Source organism: Coregonus lavaretus (assembly GCF_964263955.1).
Source record: "Coregonus lavaretus genome assembly, chromosome: 19".
Classification (NCBI taxonomy): domain Eukaryota; kingdom Metazoa; phylum Chordata; class Actinopteri; order Salmoniformes; family Salmonidae; genus Coregonus; species Coregonus lavaretus.
In genome coordinates this window covers 7,885,520-7,907,598 of record NC_140006.1, presented here as the reverse complement: position 1 = coordinate 7,907,598, position 22,079 = coordinate 7,885,520, and the positions used below count along the sequence as shown (strand labels likewise).

General features: G+C 44.3%; 1 protein-coding gene across 3 annotated transcripts in view; it reads left to right on the top strand.

Moving 5' to 3' along the window:
* cadm3 (cell adhesion molecule 3) overlaps positions 1-22,079 on the top strand; it is a 70,853-nt gene that overhangs the window by 46,485 nt on the left and 2,289 nt on the right. Inside the window, exons 4-10 of one of the 3 annotated variants that reach the window (XM_084182871.1) lie at positions 162-314; positions 1,487-1,624; positions 6,413-6,583; positions 10,647-10,737; positions 16,314-16,486; positions 17,975-17,995; positions 21,238-21,363. In XM_084182871.1, the coding sequence (XP_084038997.1) occupies positions 162-314; positions 1,487-1,624; positions 6,413-6,583; positions 10,647-10,737; positions 16,314-16,486; positions 17,975-17,995; positions 21,238-21,363 (873 nt within the window). Of the gene's footprint in view, positions 1-161; positions 315-1,486; positions 1,625-6,412; positions 6,584-10,646; positions 10,738-16,313; positions 16,487-17,971; positions 17,996-21,237; positions 21,364-22,079 lie in introns of all 3 variants that reach the window. The other 2 variants (XM_084182870.1, XM_084182872.1) reach the window with 2 other exon arrangements.

Here is a 22,079-nt window from a genome sequence, read left to right as displayed (position 1 = left end):
CCCTAATTTTCTATCTCTATTTCTCCCCCCCTTCCCCTGATTCTCTCCCTCCCTCCCCCTCTCCTCCCTCTCTCTCTATCCCTCCTTCCCTCCCCCTCGCCACCACCTCTCTCTCCCCCCATCCACTCTTCCTCTCCCTCCCATCCCTCTCTCTCACCCAGCTCTGAGAGATAACCGTATCCAGCTCCACCGGTCGACAGGCACAGAGCTGTCCATCACAATCGGAGACATCCAGCTGTCAGACGAGGGGGAGTACACCTGCTCCATCTTCACCATGCCCGTCCGCACAGCCCGCGCCACCGTCACTGTGCTAGGTGTGTGTGGGGTGTGTGTGTGTGTGTGTGCGTGCGTGCTTTATTCTGTATTAAGTATTAACATTCAGTATTATGTATTAACTTATTCAATTAGAAAACTTCATGCAGTCTGTGTGCTAGATACAGTAGTGGAGTACTGTATGTAGATGTCTTTGTCTGAGTGTCGGCAGTGGTGGAAAGAGTACCCAATTGTCATACTTGAGTAAAAGTAAAGATACCTTAGTAAAAGTCTAAAAGTATTTGGTTTTAAATATACCTAAGTATCAAAAGTAATGTAATTGCTAAAATATACTTAAGTATTGAAAGGAAAAGGAAAAGTATCAATCATTTCAAATTCACAATTTTCTTGTTTTTTTATTTACGGAGAGATAGGGGCACACTCCAACACTCAGACATAATTTACAAACTAAGCATTTGGGTTTAGTGAGTTTGCCAGATCAGAGGCAGTAGGGATGACCAGGGATGTTCTCTTGATAAGTTCATGAATTGGACCATTTTCCTGTCCTGCTAAGCATTCAAAATGTAACGAGTACTTTTGGGTGTCAGGGAAAATGTATGGGGTAAAAAGTACATTATTTTCTTTAGGAATGTAGTGAAGTAAAAGTAAAAGTTGTCAAAAATATAAATAGTAAAGTAAAGTACAGATACCCCCAAAAACTACTTAAGTAGTACTTTAAAGTATATATACTTAAATACTTTACACCACAGAGTGTCGGTAGCATGCAGTATGTGGATGTGTATGCAATCTGCATTGCATTAGGCTGTATTGCAGAATATTGCTTTCTGTCTGTTGTTTGTATAATGTTCTGTTTGTATGTCCGCTGGCTGTATTACATTCTCTCTGTACTGTATACATGTCTGCAATAAGTCTGTGGCAGTGTCCCAAATGGCACCCTATTCCCTATATAGTGCACTACTTTTGACCAGAGACCATAGTGCACTACAGTATATAGGGAATAGGTGTCGTTTTGGGATGCACATCGTGTCTGTGTGTTAAATGTGCTCTCTTCTCTCTCTGTCTCTCTCTCTCTCTCTCTCTCTCTCTCTCTCTCTCTCTCTCTCTCTCTCTCTCTCTCTCTCTCTCTCTCTCTCTCTCTCTCTCTCTCTCTCTCTCTCTCTCTCTCTCTCTCTCTCTCTCTCTCTCTCTCTCTCTCTCTCTCTGTCTCTGTCAGGTGTCCCTGGTAAGCCCCAGATCTCTGGCTATGAGGACGCCGTGCAGGAGGGGGGCAAAGTCACCCTCACCTGCACCAGCTCCGGAAGCAAGCCCCCCGCCAAACTACGCTGGTACAGGGACCAGGAGGAACTCACAGGTAAAGGTGGGAGGGAGAGAGGAGGGGAAGGGAGGGAAGGGAGAGAGGATGGGAAAGAGAGAGAAGGGGAGGGAGAGAGGATGGGAGGGAGAGAGGAGGGGAAGGGAGGGAAGGGAGAGAGGATGGGAGGGAGAGAGGAGGGGAAGGGAGAGAGGATGGGAGGGAGAGAGGAGGGGAAGGGAGGGAAGGGAGAGAGGATGGGAAAGAGAGAGAAGGGGAGGGAGAGAGGGGAGAGAGGATGGGAGGGAGAGAGGAGGGGAAGGGAGGGAAGGGAGAGAGGATGGGAGGGAGAGAGGAGGGGAAGGGAGGGAAGGGAGAGAGGATGGGAGGGAGAGAGAAGGGGAGGGAGAGAGGGGAGAGAGGATGGGAGGGAGAGAGGAGGGGAGGGAGAGAGAAGGGGAGGGAAAGAGGATGGGAGGGAGAGGGAGAGAGAAGGGGAGTGTGATAGTTCATGAGAGACAAAAAAAGAGAAAGGTGTGTATGTATGTGTGAGAGAAGGGGAGGGAGATGGAGAGAATGTGAATGAGCAAGAGAAGAAAATAAATGGAGGTTAAAGAAAGAAGAAGAGAGAGAGGATAATAGGGAAATTTGCAAGCTAGAGAAACTAGAGGGGAGGTGATGAGGCAGAACATAGCAGAACACTAAACAGAGAGAGAGAGGGGGGGGTGGTTGGGAGGGAGAGAGAGAGAGAGGAGAGGGAAGAGAGAAGAGAGAGGGGGGGTAGATGGGAGGGAGGGAGAGGAGAGGGAAGATGGGAGAGAGAGGGTGTGTAGACGGGATTCAGAGAGAGGGAGGGAGGGAGGGAGAGAGAAATAGAAAGATTAAAAGTAAATAAGATAGAAAGGATCGAGGGGATAAATGGTAAAGCTAGGAGCTGAAAGCGGGGACACGGGGGGATGAGACAGAACACAGAGGAAGCTGTAAACGAGCGAGAGAGGGTCTGCGTCCCAAATGGAACCCTATACCCTATACCAAAAGCGTCCCTATAACCTATACCAAAAGGGTGCCATTTGGGATGCATCCAGGATGTTCTATTAGGATAGATTGAGCGACCTTGGTTCCTGATGAACCATGAGAAGACTGAGAGAGAGCCGCAGATAGTGAGTGGAGAGCATCCCAGTCGCGTTGGAGACTCAACCCTGTGTGACATATAGTGTGTGTTACTATCCTTGTGGGGACCAAACAATTGATTCCCATTCAAAATCCTATTTACCTCAACCCTAACCCTTAACCTAACCCTAACCTTAACCCCCAACCCTAAACCTAACCCTAACCTTAACCCCCAACCCTAAACCTAACTCCTAACGCTAATTGTAACCCTAACCCTAAACCTAACCCCTAAGCCTAAAATAGCCTTTTTCCTTGTGGGGACCGGCGAAAACTTGTTTTACTATCCTTGTGAGGACTTCTCATAAAGATAGTAAAACCAAAAACCCACACTCTCACAGACACACACACTCTCTCTCTCTCTCTCTCTCTCTCTCTCTCTCTCTCTCTCTCTCTCTCTCTCTCTCTCTCTCTCTCTCTCTCTCTCTCTCTCTCTCTCTCTCTCTCTCTCTCTCTCTCTCTCTCTCTCTCTCTCTCTCTCTCTCTCTCTCACACACACACACACTCATTCTGGGCTCTTCAGTCAGTATTATGGCTGAAGAAAGAGAGCGAGGAGAGGCCGAGGAGAGGAGCATCATGGGTCAAAGTGTTATTATGACACCCTCTCATACAGAGTTTGTGTTCCAATTAGCACCCTTTTCCCCATGTAGTGCACTACCATTGACCCTAGCCTATAGGGTGGCATAGAGCGCTGTGCTGTAAGTAGCTAGCTGAGAGAGATGAGCACATAGCCCGCTACTCACTTCTGCTGCTTTGATGGGCTTACAGAGGTTAGAGAGGCTCAACAGGGATGGAGGGAGGAAGAAGGGGGAGAGAGAGAGGGGCAGGGCTATACTAGGAGAGAGTCATGAGAGGAAATATGAAGGAGAAGAGATAAAAAGAAAATGTCTGCATCCCAAATGGCATCCTATTCCCTTCATAGTGTGCTACTTTTGTCCAGGACCATAGACCAGGGAATAGGGTGATGGTCCCTGGTCAAAAGTAATGCACTATACAGTATAGGGAATAGGGTGCCATATGGAATGCATTTTGGATGCTGAGAGAGAGAAAATGGGATATTAGGGAAGGGTCAGTGGAGGAAAAGGATGAAGGATGATGAAATGGTTGGGAGATGTAGAAAGAGTGTAGTTGAAGAGGGTTTAATTGAGAAGAATGGCTGGCTAAGTGCTGTGAAGAGGCTTTAAATATGAATGTTCTTGTACACTACAGTATGTACACTACCAGTCAAAAGTTTTAGAACACATACTCATTCAAGGGTTTTTCTTTATTTTCTACTATTTTCTACATTGTAGAATATTAGTGAAGATATCAAAACTATGAAATAACACATATGGAATCATGTAGTAACCAAAAAAGTGTTAAACAAATCCAACTATATTTTATATTTGTGATTATTCAAATTGCCACCCTTTGCCTTGATGACAGCTTTGCACACTCTTGGCATTCTCTCAACCAGCTTCATGAGGTAGTCACCTGGAATGCATTTCAATTAACAGGTCTGCCTTCTTAAAAGTTAATTTGTGGAATTTCTTTCCTTCTAAATGCGTTTGAGCCAATCAGTTGTGTTGTGACAAGGTAGGGGGGTATACAGAAGATAGTCCTATTTGGTAAAAGACCAAGTCCATATTATGGCAATAACAGCTGAAATAAGCAAAGAGAATTGACAGTCCATCATTACTTTAAGACATGAAGGTCAGTCAATACGGAACATTTCAAGAACTTTGAAAGTTTCTTTAAGTGCAGTCTCAAAACCGATCAAGCGCTATGATTAAACAGGCTCTCATGAGGACCGCCACAGGAATGGAAGACCCAGAGTTACCTCTGCTGCAGAGGATAAGTTCATTAGAGTTACCAGCCTCAGAAATTGCAGCCCAAATAAATGCTTCACAGAGTTGAAGTAACAGAAATCTCAACATCAACTGTTCAGAAGAGACGGCGTGAATCAGGCCTTCATGGTCAAATTGCTGCAAAGAAACCACTACTAAAGGACACCAATAAGAAGAAGAGATTTGCTTGGGCCAAGAAACACGAGCAATGGACTTTAGACCGGTGGAAATATGTCCTTTAGTCTGGAGTCCAAATTTGAGATTTTTGGTTCCAACCGCCGTGTCTTTGTGAGACACGGTGTGGGTGAACGGATGATCTCTGCATGTGTATTTCCCACCGTAAAGAATGGAGGAGGAGGTGTTATGCTGTGGGGGTCCTTTGCTGGTGACACTGTCTGTGATTTATTTAGAATTCAATGCACACTTAATCAGCATGGCTACCACAGCATTCTGCAGCGATACGCCATCCCATCTGGTTTGGGCTTAGTGGGACTATCATTTGTTTTTCAACAGGACAATGACCCAACACACCTCCAGGCTTTGTAAGGGCTATTTGACCAAGAAGGAGAGTGATGGAGTGCTGCATCAGATGAGCTGGCCTCCACAATCCCCCGACCTCAACCCAATTGAGATGGTTTGGGATGAGTCAGAAGGCAGAGTGAAGGAAAAGCAGCCAACAAGTGCTCAGCATATGTGGGAACTCTTTCAAAACTGTTGGAAAAACATTCCAGGTGAAGCTGGTTGAGAGAATGCCAAGAGTGTGCAAAGCTGTCATGAAGGCAATGGGTGGCTGCTTTGAAGAATCTCAAATGTAAAATATATTTTGATTAGTTTAACACTTTTTTGGTTACTACATGATTCCATATGTGTTATTTCATAGTTTTGATGTCTTCACTATTATTCTACAATGTAGAAAATAGTAAAAATAAAGAAAAACCCTTGAATGAGTAGGTGTTCTAAAACTTTTGACCGGTAGTGTAAGTGTAAGGGCTATTGATCAGCTGATGGGATCAATTTGTCTGCATTGAATTGGATGTAGCCCTGGTCAAAAGTAGCGCACTATATAGGGAATAGGGTGCCATTTGGGATGCAGACATAATCTACATGTATGTACTCCTGAGTGGCGCAGTGGTCTAAGGCACTGCATCGCAGTGCTAACTGTGCCACTAGAGATCCTGGTTCGAATCCAGGCTCTGTCGCCGCCGGCCGCGACCGGGAGACTCATGGGCGGCGCACAATTGGCCCAGGGTAGGGGAGGGAATGGCCGGCAGGGATGTAGCTCAGTTGATAGAGCATGGCGTTTGCAACGCCAGGGTTTTGGGTTCGATTCCCACGGGGGGCCAGTATAAAAAAAAAATGTATTCGCTAACTGTAAGTCGCTCTGGATAAGAGCGTCCGCTAAATGACTAAAATGTAATGTATCATTATGGTGGATCCACAGATTCTAAATGTTCCCTGCGTGGGTGAATGAGAAAGAGATAAAGAGAAATATTCTCCATATTACAGAAATATTACTCAGTCAGCCAGTGATATTTACTGTATCTCGAATGTAAACTCATTGCTTTTCATACAGTGGTAGTAAGTAGTACATCATTATTATATGCAATGACAGTTAAAACGAGTACCCATGGTGACAATATGTGTGTGTCTGCATCGTGTGTGTGTGTGTGCATCTCTCTATCTGTGTGTGTCTGTCCTCATTTGTGTGCATCTGCGTCCCTACGTGTGTGTGGTGTGTGTGTGCATCTCTCTATCTGTGTGTGTCTGTCCTCATTTGTGTGCATCTGCGTCTCTACGTGTGTGTGGTGTGTGTGTGCATCTCTCTATCTGTGTGTGCCTGCGTATGTGCATCCAGGTCGCCCTGATGTGGTGGAGTCTAACCCTGATGAGCCGACCTACACAGTGATCAGTGAGCTGACTCTGACGGTGGGCCGAAGCGACGACAATGCTCTGATTGCCTGTGCTGTAGACCACCCTTCTCTGGCCCCTGGGGACAAGAGGAGCGAGCAACCCATTAGAGTCCTGTGTAAGTGCTGCCCCCACTCGCCAAGGCCTGCCACTGCAACCACATGTACTTTCAGGTCCATAATTATTGGCACCCTTGATAAAGATGAGCAAAAAAGACTGTAAATAATACATCATATAAACACTGAGCTACATAGTTTGCTAAATAAAAGTGGGAAATTATATTATTTTATAATTATACAATTACTCAGAGAAAGAGATTTTAACAAATAACAGAAACAAATCTCTAAAAGATTGGGGTCAAAATTATTGCCACCCCTGTTTTTAACACGCTAGCACCCTTCCCTTGCGAGCATAACGACACTGAGACTTTTTCTAGAACATTGGAAGGGATCTTAGACTATTCCTCCGTACAGAATCTTTCCAGATCCTTGATATCCTTCGTCTGCTCTTATGGACTGCCCTCTTCAAATCAAACCACAAGTTTTCAATGGGGTTCAAGTCCGGTGACTGAGATGGCCATTGCAAAATGTTGATTTTCTGGTCAATTAACTATTTCTTTGTGGATTTTGATTAGTGCTTGGGGTTGTCGTCTTGCTGGAAGATTCACTTGCGGTCAAGGTTTTGGGCTAAAATGTCCTGGTAAAGATGCCGTTGACCTTAACCCTAGTCCTGAGATCCCAGCAAAAATCTGCTTTTCATTTATCTGACTTTCATTTATCTGCATGTCCAGTTCTTATATTTAGACTCACAACCAAGTGTTTTACCATTTTATTTTCAGGACAACCAGGGCTACAACTAGATCACAAATTAGACATAAACAGTTGCATTCATGAGTTTTATTGACAAATGTCCCAAAGAAAAGAATTTATATGAATGCAGTAAGTACAGAAATGGTTTGCTCACTGGGAAATTAATATCCAATTAGTCAGTGACAACTGTGTGGAGTTTGGAGTTTGTGACAGCAACTATGTGAGCTTATTACAGTATTATAGACACTATGTCCTGGGATTTCCTATGATCTTCTATGATCTTCTATGTAGAAGAACTCCTTACCTTCTAACAACTCTTGTGTAGCTTGTAAGAGTCTCAGCTTTTCATAGATAGATTGTAATAGTTTATAGCTCAAACCATTCTGACTCTACAGACATTTTTGTAAAAAGACCCGGCCCCGGGCTCCTTTGGGATCCGCCCTTGTCTCACAAACACTGCTCTAGCTCAGCCCCCGTTAATCACACAGACTAATGAATGTAGCTCAAACACACAATGTTTAAAAGAGGTTAGAAACCCAAATGAGCCTGCGTTACGGTGGGACTCATTGGATTAGCAAGGTCCCCAGGACCAGTGGAAGCAAAATAGCCCCATAACATCAAAGATCTACAACCATATTTTACCGTTGGTATGAGATAACTTTCTGCATATGCTTCTGTTTTATTTGTATAAAATGTTTTTGTGGTATTTTACCCCCTTTTTCTCCCCAATTTTGTGATATCCAATTGCGATCCAGTCTCATCGCTGCAACTCCCCAATGGGCTCGGGAGAGGCGAAGGTTGAGTCATGCGTCCTCCGAAACATGACCCGCCAAACCGCGCTTCTTAACACCCGCCCGCTTAACCCAGAAGCCAGCTGCACCAATTTGTCGGAGAAAACACTGCCCAACTGACGACCGAAGTCATCCTGCAGGCGCCTGGCCCACCACAAGGAGTCGCTATAGCGCGATGAGCCAAGTAAAGCCCCCCTGGCCAAACCCTCCCCTAACTCGGACGACGCTGGGCCAATTGTGTGCCGCCCTATGGGATTCCCGGTCACGGCCGGTTGTGACACAGCCTGTGATCGAACCTGGGTCCGTAGTGACGCCTCAAGCGCTGTGATGCAGTGCCTTAGACCGCTGCGCAACTCGGGAGGCTATGCTTCTGTTTTTCAATGCCAAACCCACCACTGGTGTGCGTAGCCAACGAGCTCTGTCGTCTGAACATAGCACCGCCAGGAGTTGATAAACGGCATTGTCACTTGGATTGGAACCAGTGCTATGGTCAGATTACATGAAAATAGAGCTCTTTGACCATGCACACCAGGAGTTGGATATCAAGAAGGATATCAAGGATCTGGAAATGGAGGAATGGTCTAATATCCCTCCCAACATGTTCTCCAATCTTATAAAACATTTTAGAAAAAGGCTCAGTGTCGTTATCCTCGCAAGGGGAGGGTGCTGTAATATTGAAAACAGGGTTGCCAATAATTTTGACCCCTGTCTTTTTTAGATATTTATTATTACTTAAACAACATAAAAAAAATTCTGAGCAATGATACATGATAACATACGCACGATACACACACGTACACATGGATTTTGTGTTGTAGATATGTGGTAGTAGAGTAGTGGACTGAGGGTACACACTTAATGTGTTGTGAAATCTGCTGGACCCCAGGAAGAGTAGCTTCTGCCTTGGCAACCCTACCCATATGCCTTTCCTACTGCTGGTCATACCTATACTGCCACCTGCAGGGGACATACAGTACCAGTCAAAAGTTTTAGAACACCTACTCATTCAAGGGTTTTTCTTTATTTTCACTATTTTCTACATTGTAGAATAATAGTGAAGACATCAAAACTATAAAATAACACATATGGAATCATGTAGTAACCAAAAAAGTGTTAAACAAATCAGAATATATTTTATATTTGAGATTCAAATTGCCACCCTTTGCCTTGATGACAGCTTTGCACACTTTTGGCATTCTCTCAACCAGCTTCACCTGGAATGCTTTTCCGACAGTCTTGAAGGAGTTCCCACATATGCTGAGCACTTGTTGGCTGCATTTCCTTCACTCTGCTGTCCGACTCATCCCAAACCATCTCAATTGACTTGAGGTCGGGGGATTGTGGAGGCCAGGTCATCTGATGCAGCACTCCATCACTCTCATTCTTTGTAAAATAGCCCTTACACAGCCTGGAGGTGTGTTGGGTCATTGTCCTGTTGAAAAACAAATTATTCTCCCACTAAGCCCAAACCAGATGGGATGGCGTATCGCTGCAGAATGCTGTGGTAGCCATGCTGGTTAAGTGTGCCTTGAATTCTAAATAAATCACAGACAGTCTCACCAGCAAAGCACCCCCACACCATAACACCTCCTCCATGATACAGTGGGAAATACACATGCGGAGATCATCCGTTCACCCACACCGCGTCTCACAAAGACACAGCGGTTGGAACCAAAAATCTCCAATTTGGACTCCAGACCAAAGGACATATTTCCACTGGTCTAATGTCCATTGCTCGTGTTTCTTGATCCAAGCAAGTCTCTTCTTCTTATTGGTGTCCTTTAGTAGTGGTTTCTTTGCAGCAATTCGACCATGAAGGCCTGATTCACACAGTCTCCTCTGAACAGTAGATGTTGAGATGTGTCTGTTACTTGAACTCTGTGAAGCATTTATTTGGGCTGCAATTTCTGAGGCTGGTAACTCTAATTAACTTATCCTCTGCAGCAGAGGTAACTCTGGGTCTTCCATTCCTATGATGGTCCTCATGAGAGCCAGTTTCATCATAGCGCTTGATGGTTTTTGCGATTGCACTTGAAGAAACGTTCAAAGTTCTTGAAATGTTCTGTATTGACTGACCTTCATGTCTTAAAGTAATGATGGACTGTCGTTTCTATTTGCTTATTTGAGCTGTTCTTGCCATAATATGGACTTGGTATTTTACCAAATAGGGCTATCTTCTGTATACCACCCCTACCTTGTCACAACTCAACTGATTGGCTCAAACGCATTAAGAAGGAAAGAAATTCCACAAATTAACTTTTGAGAAGGCACACCTGTTAATTGAAATGCATTCCAGGTCACTAAATCATGAAGCTAGTTGAGAGAATGCCAAGAGTGTGCAAAGCTGTCATCAAGGCAAAGGGTGGCTATTTGAAGAATCTCAAGTATAACATAATTTGATTTGTTTAACACCTTTTTGGTTACTACATGATTCCATGTGTTATTTCATCGTTTTGATGCCTTCACTATTATTCTACAATGTAAAAAATAGTACAAATAAAGAAAAACCCTTAAATGAGTAGGTGTGTCCAAACTTTTGACTGGTAGTGTATGTGACAGTGATGTATTATTGTTTTTCCAGTCACCCCAGATGTCACTATCCAGCCTGAGAGTGATCTGCCCAGAGAGGGAGGGAAGTTCCACCTGCAGTGCATTGCCACCGGAAACCCTGAGTAAGACACACACACACACACACAAGCAAACACCCCTACACATACTCTCATGAACAACACATACACAAACATACACTGCAGGTTCTGTGCTGCATTATAGATGAACCTGCCTTGGACCAGTCAGTCTATTGATCGGCTCCTCTCCTCTCGTCCTCCTGTCTACCCCTTTCTCCCCCTCTCATTCTCTGTCTCCCCCCTGCATCCCAAATGGCACCCTATTCCCCATAAGGCTCTGGTCAGAAGTAGTACACTATCTAGAGAATAGGGTGCCATTTGGGATGCACCCTACAGTGCATTCGGAAAGTATTCAGACCCCTTTACTTTTTCCACATTCAAATGGATTTTAAAAAAAAAATCCCTCATCAATCTACACACAATACCCCATATAAAAAAGCAAAAACAGGTTTTTAGAAATGTTTGTCAATTTATAAAAAATAAAAAAAGTACTCAGTACCTTGTTGAAGAATCTTTGGCAGCGATTACAGCCTTGAGTCTTCTTGGGTATGACGCTACAAGCTTGGCACACCTTTTTTGGGGGAGTTTCTCCCATTCTTCTCTGCAGATCCTCTCAAGCTCTGTCAGGTTGGATGGGGAGCGTTGTTTTCAGGTCTCTCCAGAGATGCTTGATCGGGATCAAGTCCGGGCTCTGGCTGGACCACTCAAGGGAATTCAGAGACTTGTCCCGAAGCCACTCCTGTGTTGTCTTGGCTGTGTGCTTAGGGTCGTTGTCCTGTTGGAAGGTGAACCTTCGCCCCAGTTTGAGGTCCAGTGCGCTCTGGAGCAGGTTTTCATCAAGGATCTTTCTATACTTTGCTCCGTTCATCTTTCCCTCGATCCTGACTAGTCTCCCAGTCCCTGCCACTGAAAAACATCCCCAAAGCATGATGCTGACACCACCATGCTTCACCGTAGGGATGGTGCCAGGTTTCCTCCAGACGTGACACTTGGCATTCAGGCCAAAGAGTTCAATCTTGGTTTCATCAGACCAGAGAATCCTGTTTCTCATGGTCTGAGAGTCTTTAGATCCCTTTTGGTAAACTCCAAGCGGGCTGTCATGTGCCTTTTACTGAGGAGTGGCTTCCGTCTGGCCACTCTACCATAAAGGCCTGACCAAGGCCTGACCAAGGCCCTTCTCCCCCGATTGCTCAGTTTGGCAAGAATGATGGAGGCCACTGTGTTCTTGGGAACCTTCAATGCTGCATACATGTTTTGGTACCCTTCACCAGATCTGTGCCTCGACTCAAACCTGTCTCTGAGCTCTACAGACAATGTCTTCGACCTAATGGCTTGGTTTTTGCTCTGACATGCACTGGCAACTGTGGGACCTTAAATAGACAGGTGTGTGCCTTTCCAAATCATGTCCAATCAATTTAATTTACCACAGATAGACTCCAATGAAGTTGTAGAAACATCTCAAGGATGATCAATGGAAACAGGATGCACCTGAGCTCAATTTTCGAGTCTCATAGCAAAGGGTCTGAATACTTATGTAAATAAGGTATTTTCTGTTTCTAAAAACCTGTTTTCACTTTGACATTATGGGGTATTGTGTGTAGATTGATGAGGAAAATTTTTAATGTAATCAATTTTAGAATAAGGCTGTAACGTAACAAAATGTGGAAAAAGTGAAGGGGTCTGAATACTTTCCAAATGCACTGTATGTCTCCCTCTATCTCCCCATCACTGATCTCTCTCTCACCCTGTCACTCACACTCACTCAACTCAATGTCTTTTCTGTCACAGCCTTGTCGAATCTTCCCGTCTTCCTTCTCGTCCTCACCAATAATTCTCTTCTATCTTGCTTTGCACCTTTTCCGCCCCCATCCTCCCCCATCCCTCCTCTCTTTGCTCTCCTTTAAGGTTATGCGTCAGCCTGTCACAGCCTCTCCAGTCACAGAATGCGTCCCAAATGGCAACCCATTCCCTATAAAATGCACTACACTTGACCAGGGTCCATAGGGCTCTGGTCAAAAGTAGTGCACTATTTAGGGAATAGGGTGCCATTTAGGATGCACCCAGAGTACTTCGGATAGTCTGTCTGAATAGACAGCCGGTGTGTGAGTGGCAGGGGAACAGATAGAGAGAGGGGAGAAGAGCTCAGCACATGCATATCCCTAAGAGGCCGCACAACATCAGAATATCTAACAGGCCGGCATAGAAGGCAGGGATAGAGGGATGGGGGAGGGGAAAATAGTATTTCTCTTTTGAAACTTTTGTTTGTTTAATGTTAACTGTACATTTGTGATTGTTTATTTCACTTGCTTTGGCAATGTTAATGTATGTTTCCCATGCCAATAAATCCCTTTTGAATTGGAGAGGGAGAGGGAGAGGTAGAGGTAGAGGAAGAGGGAACATGCACAGCTCCTTGGCCGAAGGACTAATGACCAGTCAGATACAGTCTGGGTCTCAGCTGTCAATCAAATACAATCACCATGGCAACATATCTGCTGCTCTAAATCTGACCCACCGTTTCTCGCAGACAAACTGACGCTGATGAAGTTTCACATTTAACTGCATAATATAATCAGAAAACGTTTTATTACAACGATACGGCTTGTTTCTGAGAATGTCTTGACGTGATGAACAAGAGCTATTTCAAGACGCTCTAATTAAATAAAATGGAATGTACCCCCTCTCTACTGGAGGACTATCGCGCTGAATTCCATTCCATTCAATTACATTACATAACATTCCGTTCCAGTCCTATCTATTTGATCAGCAGACCCTGAAGTGCTTGCAATTGCATACCATTTCCGTATTAGTAGTCAGTTATAAATCTCAGTCCATTCTGTAACACAGTCATACCCAGATGATAGCTTTACATGCTGAAGCCTTAGCACATTATTGCACACTTGGCACTCAATCCATATACACACATGAAACATAACCATACACACTATTCACTCTATGTAATGAACAAGGACAAACAGTGCCTAAGGGAAAGTATTCATACCCCTTGACTTATTCCACACTTTGTTGTGTTACAGCCTGAATTCAAAAATTGCTATTTTTTCTCACCCATCTGCACAAAGTGAAAACATGTTTTAGAAATGAAATACAGAAATATCTCATTTACATAAGTATTCACACCCCTGAGTCAATACATGTTAAAATCACCTTTGGCAACAATTACAGCTGTGAGTCTTTCTGGATAAGTCTCTAAGAGCTTTGCACACCTGTATTGTACAATATTTGCACGTTATTCTTGAAAAAATAAACGCTCTGTCAAGTTAGTTGTTGATCATTGCTAGACAGCTATTTTCAAGTCTTGTCATAGATTTTCAAGCTGATTTAAGTCAAAACTGTAACTAGGCCACTCAGGAACATTCAGTATCATCTTGGTAAGCAACTCATGTGCATATTTGGCCTTGTGTTTTAGGTTATTGTCCTGCTGAAAGGTGAATTTGTCTCCCAGTGACTGTTGGAAAGCAGACTGAACCAGGTTAAACTCTAGGATTTTGCCTGTGCTTAGATCTATTCCGTTTATTTTTATCCCCAAAAAACTCCCTAGTTTATTAAAAAAATACCTTATTTACATAAGTATTCAGACCCTTTGCTATGAGACTCGAAATTGAGCTCAGGTGCATCCTGTTTCCATTGATCATCCTTGAGATGTTTCTACAACTTGATTGGAGTCCACCTGTGGTAAATTCAATTGATTGGACATGATTTGGAGGGGCACAAACCTGTCTACATTTACATAAGTATTCAGACCCTTTACTCAGTACTTTGTTGAAGCACCTTTGGCAGCGATTAAGGCCTCGAGCCTTCTTGGTTATGACACTACAAGCTTGGCACACCTGTATTTGGGGAGTTTCTCCCATTTTTCTCTGCAGATCCTCTCAAGCTCTGTCAGGTTGGATGGGAAGCGTCGCTGCACAGCTATTTTCAGGTCTCTGTAGCTCAGCTGGTAGAGCATGGCGCTTGTAACGCCAAGGTAGTGGGTTCGATCCTCGCGTCTGCTAAATGGCATATTATATTATTATTATATTATAGATGTTTGATCGTGTTCAAGTCCGGGCTCTGGCTGGGCCACTCAAGGACATTCAGAGACTTGTCCCGAAGCCACTCCTGCGTTGTCCTGAAGCCAGGATCGTTGTCCTGTTGGAAGGTGAACCTTCAACCCAGTCTGAGGTCCTGAGTGCTCTGGAGCAGGATTTCATCAAGGATCTCTCTGTACTTTGCTCCATTCATCTTTCCCTCGATCCTGACTAGTCTCCCAGTCCCTGCCGCTGAAAGACATCCCCTCAGCAAGACGCTGCCACCACCATGCTTCACTGTAGGGATGGTGCCATCCCACGGGGGGCCAGTATGAAAAAAATTATATATATATATATATATATATATATATATATATATATATATATATATATATATATATATATATATATTCACTAACTGTAAGTCACTCTGGATAAGAGCGTCTGCTAAATGACTAAAATGTAAATGTAAATGTAAATGTACCAGGGTTCCTCTTGACGTAACGCTTGGCATTCAGGGCATAGAGTTCAATCTTGGTTTCATCATCCTTTAGGTGCCCTTTGGCAAACTCCAAGTGGGCTGTCATGTGCCTTTTACTGAGTAGTGGATAAGAAATGGATTGAATACTTATTGACTCAAAAGATTTCAGCTTTTAATTTTTTATTTGTTTGTAAAAAATTATAGAAACATAATTCCACTTTGACATTATGGGGTATTGTGTGTAGGCCAATGACACAAAATCTAAATTTAATCAATTTTAAATTCAGGCTGTAACACAACAAAATGTGGAAAAAGTCAAGGGGTGTGAATATTTTCTAAAGGCACTGTATGTACCAACATATACAGGTGTGGAATCATAATTTGACCAGTTTCTTCACAGTTGTAAAATAATCCTGCAGCAGGAGGATTTGATTATTCAAAAAAAAAAGTGATACTTTTTAAACAGGAAATGTGTTTTGATAGGCTACGGTAGGCTATAGTTTAGGTGTTCCCTACGGGTGCATTTCGGATACACTTGTATGTCGTAGGGGAGACCAATATATTTTGTTATTAAGCTATATAAAATAACGGTTGTTGATGTGTATGGCTGCATTTCAGATAAATTCTGGTACATTTCAATGTCACAGTAGTAGGACCTACAGTAGAAGGACATTTATTATGTCTGGTGCTTTAGCATTTGAGCGAGAGAGAAAGAGAACTGCGGGTTTTCAATGAATTTATGTAAATCATGAGGCTCATTTGAATTTCCTGCGGTGCAGGAAAATTCTCAGCAACAACAGAGTGATCAAATTAAGATACCACATCTGTAAGTATAAGGGAAAGATGAACTCTGTAGATATTCATATGCCCCTAAAATGGATTCATCACATCAACAAATCCAGTAATACAATACTCATATTACATAATTGATTCCTGTATCACACTAGTTCTGACTGGTAAACAGTCTGCTGCATGTATGTTGCCCACAGTCCATTTTTTAAATTCTAATCTCTTTTCTCTTTGTCCACTCTCGTTCTGTCTGTCGTGTCTGTCTGTCTCTTTCTCTCTCTCTCTCTCTATCTCTCTCTCTCTATCTCGCCCTCTCTCTCTCTCAGGCCTATCTTGTACGTGTGGCAGAAGAAGGATGGAGAGCTCCCTCCGCTGGCCAAGGTGGATGGTAGTGTCCTGCGCTTTGAGATGCTCAACAAATCAGACAACGGCGTGTACCTTTGTCAGGCCGACAATGGCATCGGGAATGTGCAGGGACAGTACACACTGTTGGTGCAAGGTACTGACCATAGAAAGAGAGGAGGAGGGAGAGAAAAAGGGAGAGAGAGAGGGTGATGGTAGAGAAGCAGCTTGTCCAGGGCAGAATGTTATATTTCTTCTTCCTTCATCATTTTTTATTTATTTCTGTTGCTGTGTGGTTTCTACTACTACTTTTACTTTCACGTTTCTTTTCTGATTTTATTTACATTTATTTTCTGTTTATTTCTCTTTATCCACCACACCATCCACCTCGCGCTTCACTCCTTCGCTTTTTTGCTACACATCCATCCTGTACACCGTGCCAATGTCTCGCCTTTCTTTCTCTCTATCTACTCCTCCGCTCTAACTACCTCTCCATATTCCCTTCATGTCTTCTCCTTTATCCAAGACCTGACAGATGATTCAAACTACCTCTTCCCTACCTCTTTCTATCTACCCTCATCTTCTCCGACCTCTGACTCCCCCCCTCCCTCTCTTTTTCACGATTCTTTCTCTCAATCCCCATCTCTTATGCCAACAATGTCTGGCTCTGGGTCTGGGTTGTCTGACTCTGTGTCCCTACCTGCCACTTCTCCTCCTGCTATCTTCTCCTTCTCTATCCCTTACCCATCTGACCTCACTATCACCCCTTCTTCCCCTTCTTCCTCCTCTTCATCCCCCTCTACCTCTTCTCCCTCTCCTTCTCTCTCTCCCTCTCTCTCTCCCTCTCCTCCTCCTGTCAATGTTCCATCTACCTCTCTTTCCAACTCTCTCTTCCCTGATCTTCCACTGTCTCAGGAACCCCTTCCCCCCACATCCTCCTCCTCCTCCTCCCCCTCTTCTTCTTCCTCCTCTTCTTCCCCTCATCCTACCAGCATTACTCCCTCTGTCGCTCCCCCCTCCTCGGTCTCCCTCACTCCCTCCTCAGTTCCCATACAGCTGAATGGAGTTTACAGTTTCACAGGTAAATTATCTCAGTTACACACTCAGACAGTATGTATACACACACACACACACACTGGCATTAACAGTTGTACCGTCACGAACAAACACATTCATAGACTCTCAGAGATCCTAATAGTATCCTAATTGCACTGTGGGTAAACAAGAAATGCAGTTTGTAGAGTCTACATCAACATTGACCAGGTACACTTTACTGAGGAAGGTGTAGACATTGCATGTGACCAGGACTTCTCATCAAAGGGCATTTGGGAGTAGGGTGAAGTTCCCCCTAGACACTGATCTTGGGTCAGTTTTGCATTTCCCCCTCTAATGGCTAAGGTTAGGATTGGGAAGGGAAAGCTGATCCTAGATCTGTACCTAGGGGAAACTTTACCCCGGAGCAGGCATTTCATTTTCAACAACACTCACCCCTTCACTGTTTTCATATTTTCTATTTTTTCATTTTTCTCCTGTTTTTGTCCTCCTTCATTCTGACCCCCTTACACTCGCGTGTCCATGTCTCACTCGTCTAACCATCCATCCATCCATCCATCCATCCATCCATCCACCTCCATCTATTGAGGAGATGGTCCAGACAACATTGCAGGTATTTTTTTTCACAGTCACCTGTCTGTCTGTCTGTCTCTGTCTCAATTTGTCTGTCTGTCTGTCTGTCTCTGTCTGTCTGTCTGTCTGTCTGTCTGTCTGTCTGTCTGTCTGTCTGTCTGTCTGTCCATTTTCCTCTGCCTCAAATAAAGAAAGTAGTAGTGTGGGGACAGTGTGAACTGAACTCTCTAATAAATGCTTTCATACTCTTCTTCCCCCACATACAATGCATTCGGAAAGTATTCAGACCCCTTGACTTTTTCCACATTTTGTTACTTATTCTAAAATTGATTAAATAAAACATTTTCCTCTTCAATGTGCACACAATACCCCATAATGACAAAGCGAAAACAGGTTTTAAGAAAAGAAAAAATATATATATATTTACATAAAGATTCAGACCCTTTGCTATGAGACTCGAAATTGAGCTCAGGTGAATCCTGTTTCCATTGATCATCATTGAGATGTTTCTACAAGTTGATTGGAGTCCACCTGTGGTATATTCAATTGATTGGACATGATTTGTAAAGGCACACACCTGTCTATATAAGGTCCCACAGTTGACAGTGCATGTCAGAGCTAAAACCAAGCCATGAGGTCAAAGGAATTGTCCGTAGAGCTCTGAGACAGGATTGTGTCAAGGCACAGAACTGGGGAAGGGTACCAAAAAATGCCTGCAGCATTGAAGGTCCCCAAGAACACAGTGGCCTCCATCATTCTTAAATGGAAGAAGTTTGGAACTTCCAAGAATCTTCCTAGAGCTGGCCGCCCGGCCAAACTGAGCAATCGGGGTAGAAGGACCTTGGTCAGGGAGGTGACCAAGAACCGGATGGTCACTCTGACAGAGCTCTAGAGTTCCTCTGTGGAGATGGGAGAATCTTCCAGAAAGACAACCATCTCTGCAGCACTCCACCAATCAGGCCTTTATGGTAGAGTGGCCAGACGGAAGCCACTCCTCAGTAAAAGGCACATGACAGCCCGCTTGGAGTTTGCTAAAAGGGACCTAAAGACTCTCAGACCATGAGAAACAAGATTCTCTGGTCTGATGAAACCAAGATTGAACTCTTTGGCCTGAATGCCAAGCATCACATCTGGAGGAAACCTGGCACCATCCCTACGGTGAAGCATGGTGGTGGCAGCAGGGACTGGGAGACTAGTCAGGATCGAGGGAAAGATGAACTGCGCAAAGTACAGAGAGTCCTTGAGTGGCCCAGCCAGAGCCCTGACTTGAACCTGATCGAACATCTCTGGAGAGACCTGAAAATAGCTGTGCAGCGACGCTCCCCATCCAACCTGACGGAGCTTGAGAGGATCTTCAGAGAAGAATGGGAGAAACACCCCAAATTCAAAAAGTCAATGCGTCTGAATACTTTCCGAATGAACTGTACATATTGTTTTCTTTCTCTGACCTGCTCTCCAGCTCTCTCTCACACACACACACACACACACACCCCTCTATAGTACCCCGTACATACATAAACATGCACCTTTAAGTGGTCTGAGTCTGTAACACTGTGTGTGTGTGTAATATGCAAGGGCCAGGCTCAGAGGTTGCTGTCTTGTCTCATGGTTCCTGTCTGCGTTCCAAATGGCACCCTATTTCCTATATACGTGCACTACTTGTGACCAGATGCCTATGGGTTTCCCTATGGGCCCTTCTCAAAAGTAGTGCATTATGTAGGATATATGGTTCCATTTGGGACACCGTCCCTGTCTCATTTCCCTGGTGGTGCTGACAGCAGGATTTATGTGTTAATTCACAATACTGCCTCCTCAGCAAGGACTCTCTCTCTCTTTCACCTCCTCACTGGTCTCCCCCCTGCCGTGCTTCTCTCTCTTCTCTCTGACGGACGCTACCAGTCAGGGGCCTCCCTCTCTCCTCTCTCTCCTCCTCTCCTCCCATGTGTTTGGCTCTTGGTTGGCTGTGGCTGCGTCCCAAATGTCATCCTATTGCCTGTGTAGTGCACTACTTTGGACCAGAGCCCATAAGGATCACCATAGGGCTCTGGTCAAAAGCAGTGCACTACATAGGGAATAGGATGACATTTGTGACACAGACTGTTGGCTGTGTCCCTCTTATCTCTCTCCCTTGGTTTCTTATCAAGGCATCGTGTGGTGGTGCCACTCAATTTACTAGAATCCTCTGTATCGTCCTTTTGTATCTCAGTCTCTCTGTGCTTTATGTGTTATAGTCTTTGGTCTTACAGTTCTATAGCTACATCTGGGTGACTGTCTGTCAACGTGACAGTGGGTTTGATAGAGGGTTTGAACCAAAGCCATGCAAAGTTAAAGAGGTGTTTAGTGAGCTACCAGATACAATTAATATCATATTTTCTGTGGAAGAGAGAGTGGTGTAGTTTGATGATAAGCCCCTAACATACGCTAAGCACTCCGCCTGGTAGATTATGGGATCGTCCCAAATGGCACCGAATTCCCTATGTAGTGGGCCCTGGTCAAAAGTAGTGCACTATGTTGGGAATAGGGTGCCATTTAAGACACAGCCTACATTACACATCACCCACATGAGGAAAACTTCTAGCAAAGGTCCCCATGGATGCATAAAGGAATGTGCTTTATACTTTTAATGACTTTTTTATGTTCCATTCGGTTTAATGCATCTGGTGTATTCATGCGTTTTTTTATTTTGCATGGCTTTCTCATCCCTTTCTTTGGGTTTAGTTTAGTTTGTAATGTTTCCGTTTTTAGACTAATGCTGTGTCTTTCCCTCTTATCTCTCCTCTCTCTCCCTTTCTCTCTGCCTTTCTCTCTGCCTTTCTCTCTGCCTTTCTCTCTCCTTTTCTCTCTCCCTTTCTCTCTCCCTTTCTCTCTCCCTTTCTCTCTGCCTTTCTCTCTGCCTTTCTCTCTCCCTTTCTCTCTCCCTTTCTCTCTCCCCTTCTCTCTCCCCTTCTCTCTCCTTTTCTCTCTCCCTTTCTCTCTCCCTTTCTCTCTGCCTTTCTCTCTCCCTTTCTCTCTCCCTTTCTCTCTGCCTTTCTCTCTCCCTTTCTCTCTCCCTTTCTCTCTCCCTTTCTCTCTCCCTTTCTCTCTCTTCTGTCCCTCTCCCTTTCTCTCTCTCTGTCTCACTCTCTCTATATATATCTGTCTCTCTCCCTTCTGTCCCTCTCTTTCCTCTCTCGTCCCCTCTCTCTCTCTTGCTCTCTCCCTATTCTGTCTCTCTCGTTCTCTCTCTCTCTCTCTCTCTCCCCCTCTTGTCTTTCTCCCTCTCTCTCGCTCTCTCTCGCTCAGACCCCACTGCCATGTCTACCTCTTCAGGAGTGGACCATGCTGTGATTGGAGGAGTGGTGGCGGTCATCGTCTTCATCCTGCTCTGTCTTCTCATCGTCTTGGGCAGATACCTCATCAGACACAAAGGTGACCCTTGACCCTTACCTTAACATATACCCCCACTCAAGAGGAGGCTCTTGGGAGGAGCTATAGGAGGACGGGCTCATTGTAATGGCTGGAATTGAATCAATGCAACAGTATCAAACATATGGAAACCACATTTGACTTCGTTCCATTTATTCCATTCCAGCCATTATAATGAGCCCATCCTCCTATAGCTTCTGCCACCAGCCTCCACTGCCCCACTCATAATCACTTCTCATTCCCCTCCAAGACCATTGCTTTTCTAATTCAAGTGTAGTCATTGTAGTTATTTCACTATTTCTCCATAGTTCAATTTCCTCTCCACTGCTACTCTAGGATGGGCACCAGTCTGTTTGTGCTAACATTCTGCTCCTTGCCACTCCATGTCATGGCAAACATGTTTGCCATGTATGTTTGGCATATGACACATAGTACAAAGAGTGGAATGTTAGCAGAAAACTGGTCTGTATTTCAGGCTACTGCTACTCTACTTCCATTGATTCCAAACCCAGTGTTATCATTACAGAGATTCTATATGTAATTCTGTGGTTGTTATCACTCCACTCCAAGCCCATTGTGATACGCTACATCTCTCCACTCCTACATCACTTATTCTGTAACCTCTGACCCTAGGGTCTGTCTGTGTCTGTATCCACAGGGACATATCTTACCCATGGCGCACCCACAAACACACACGCACGGACACCCGCAGGCACGCA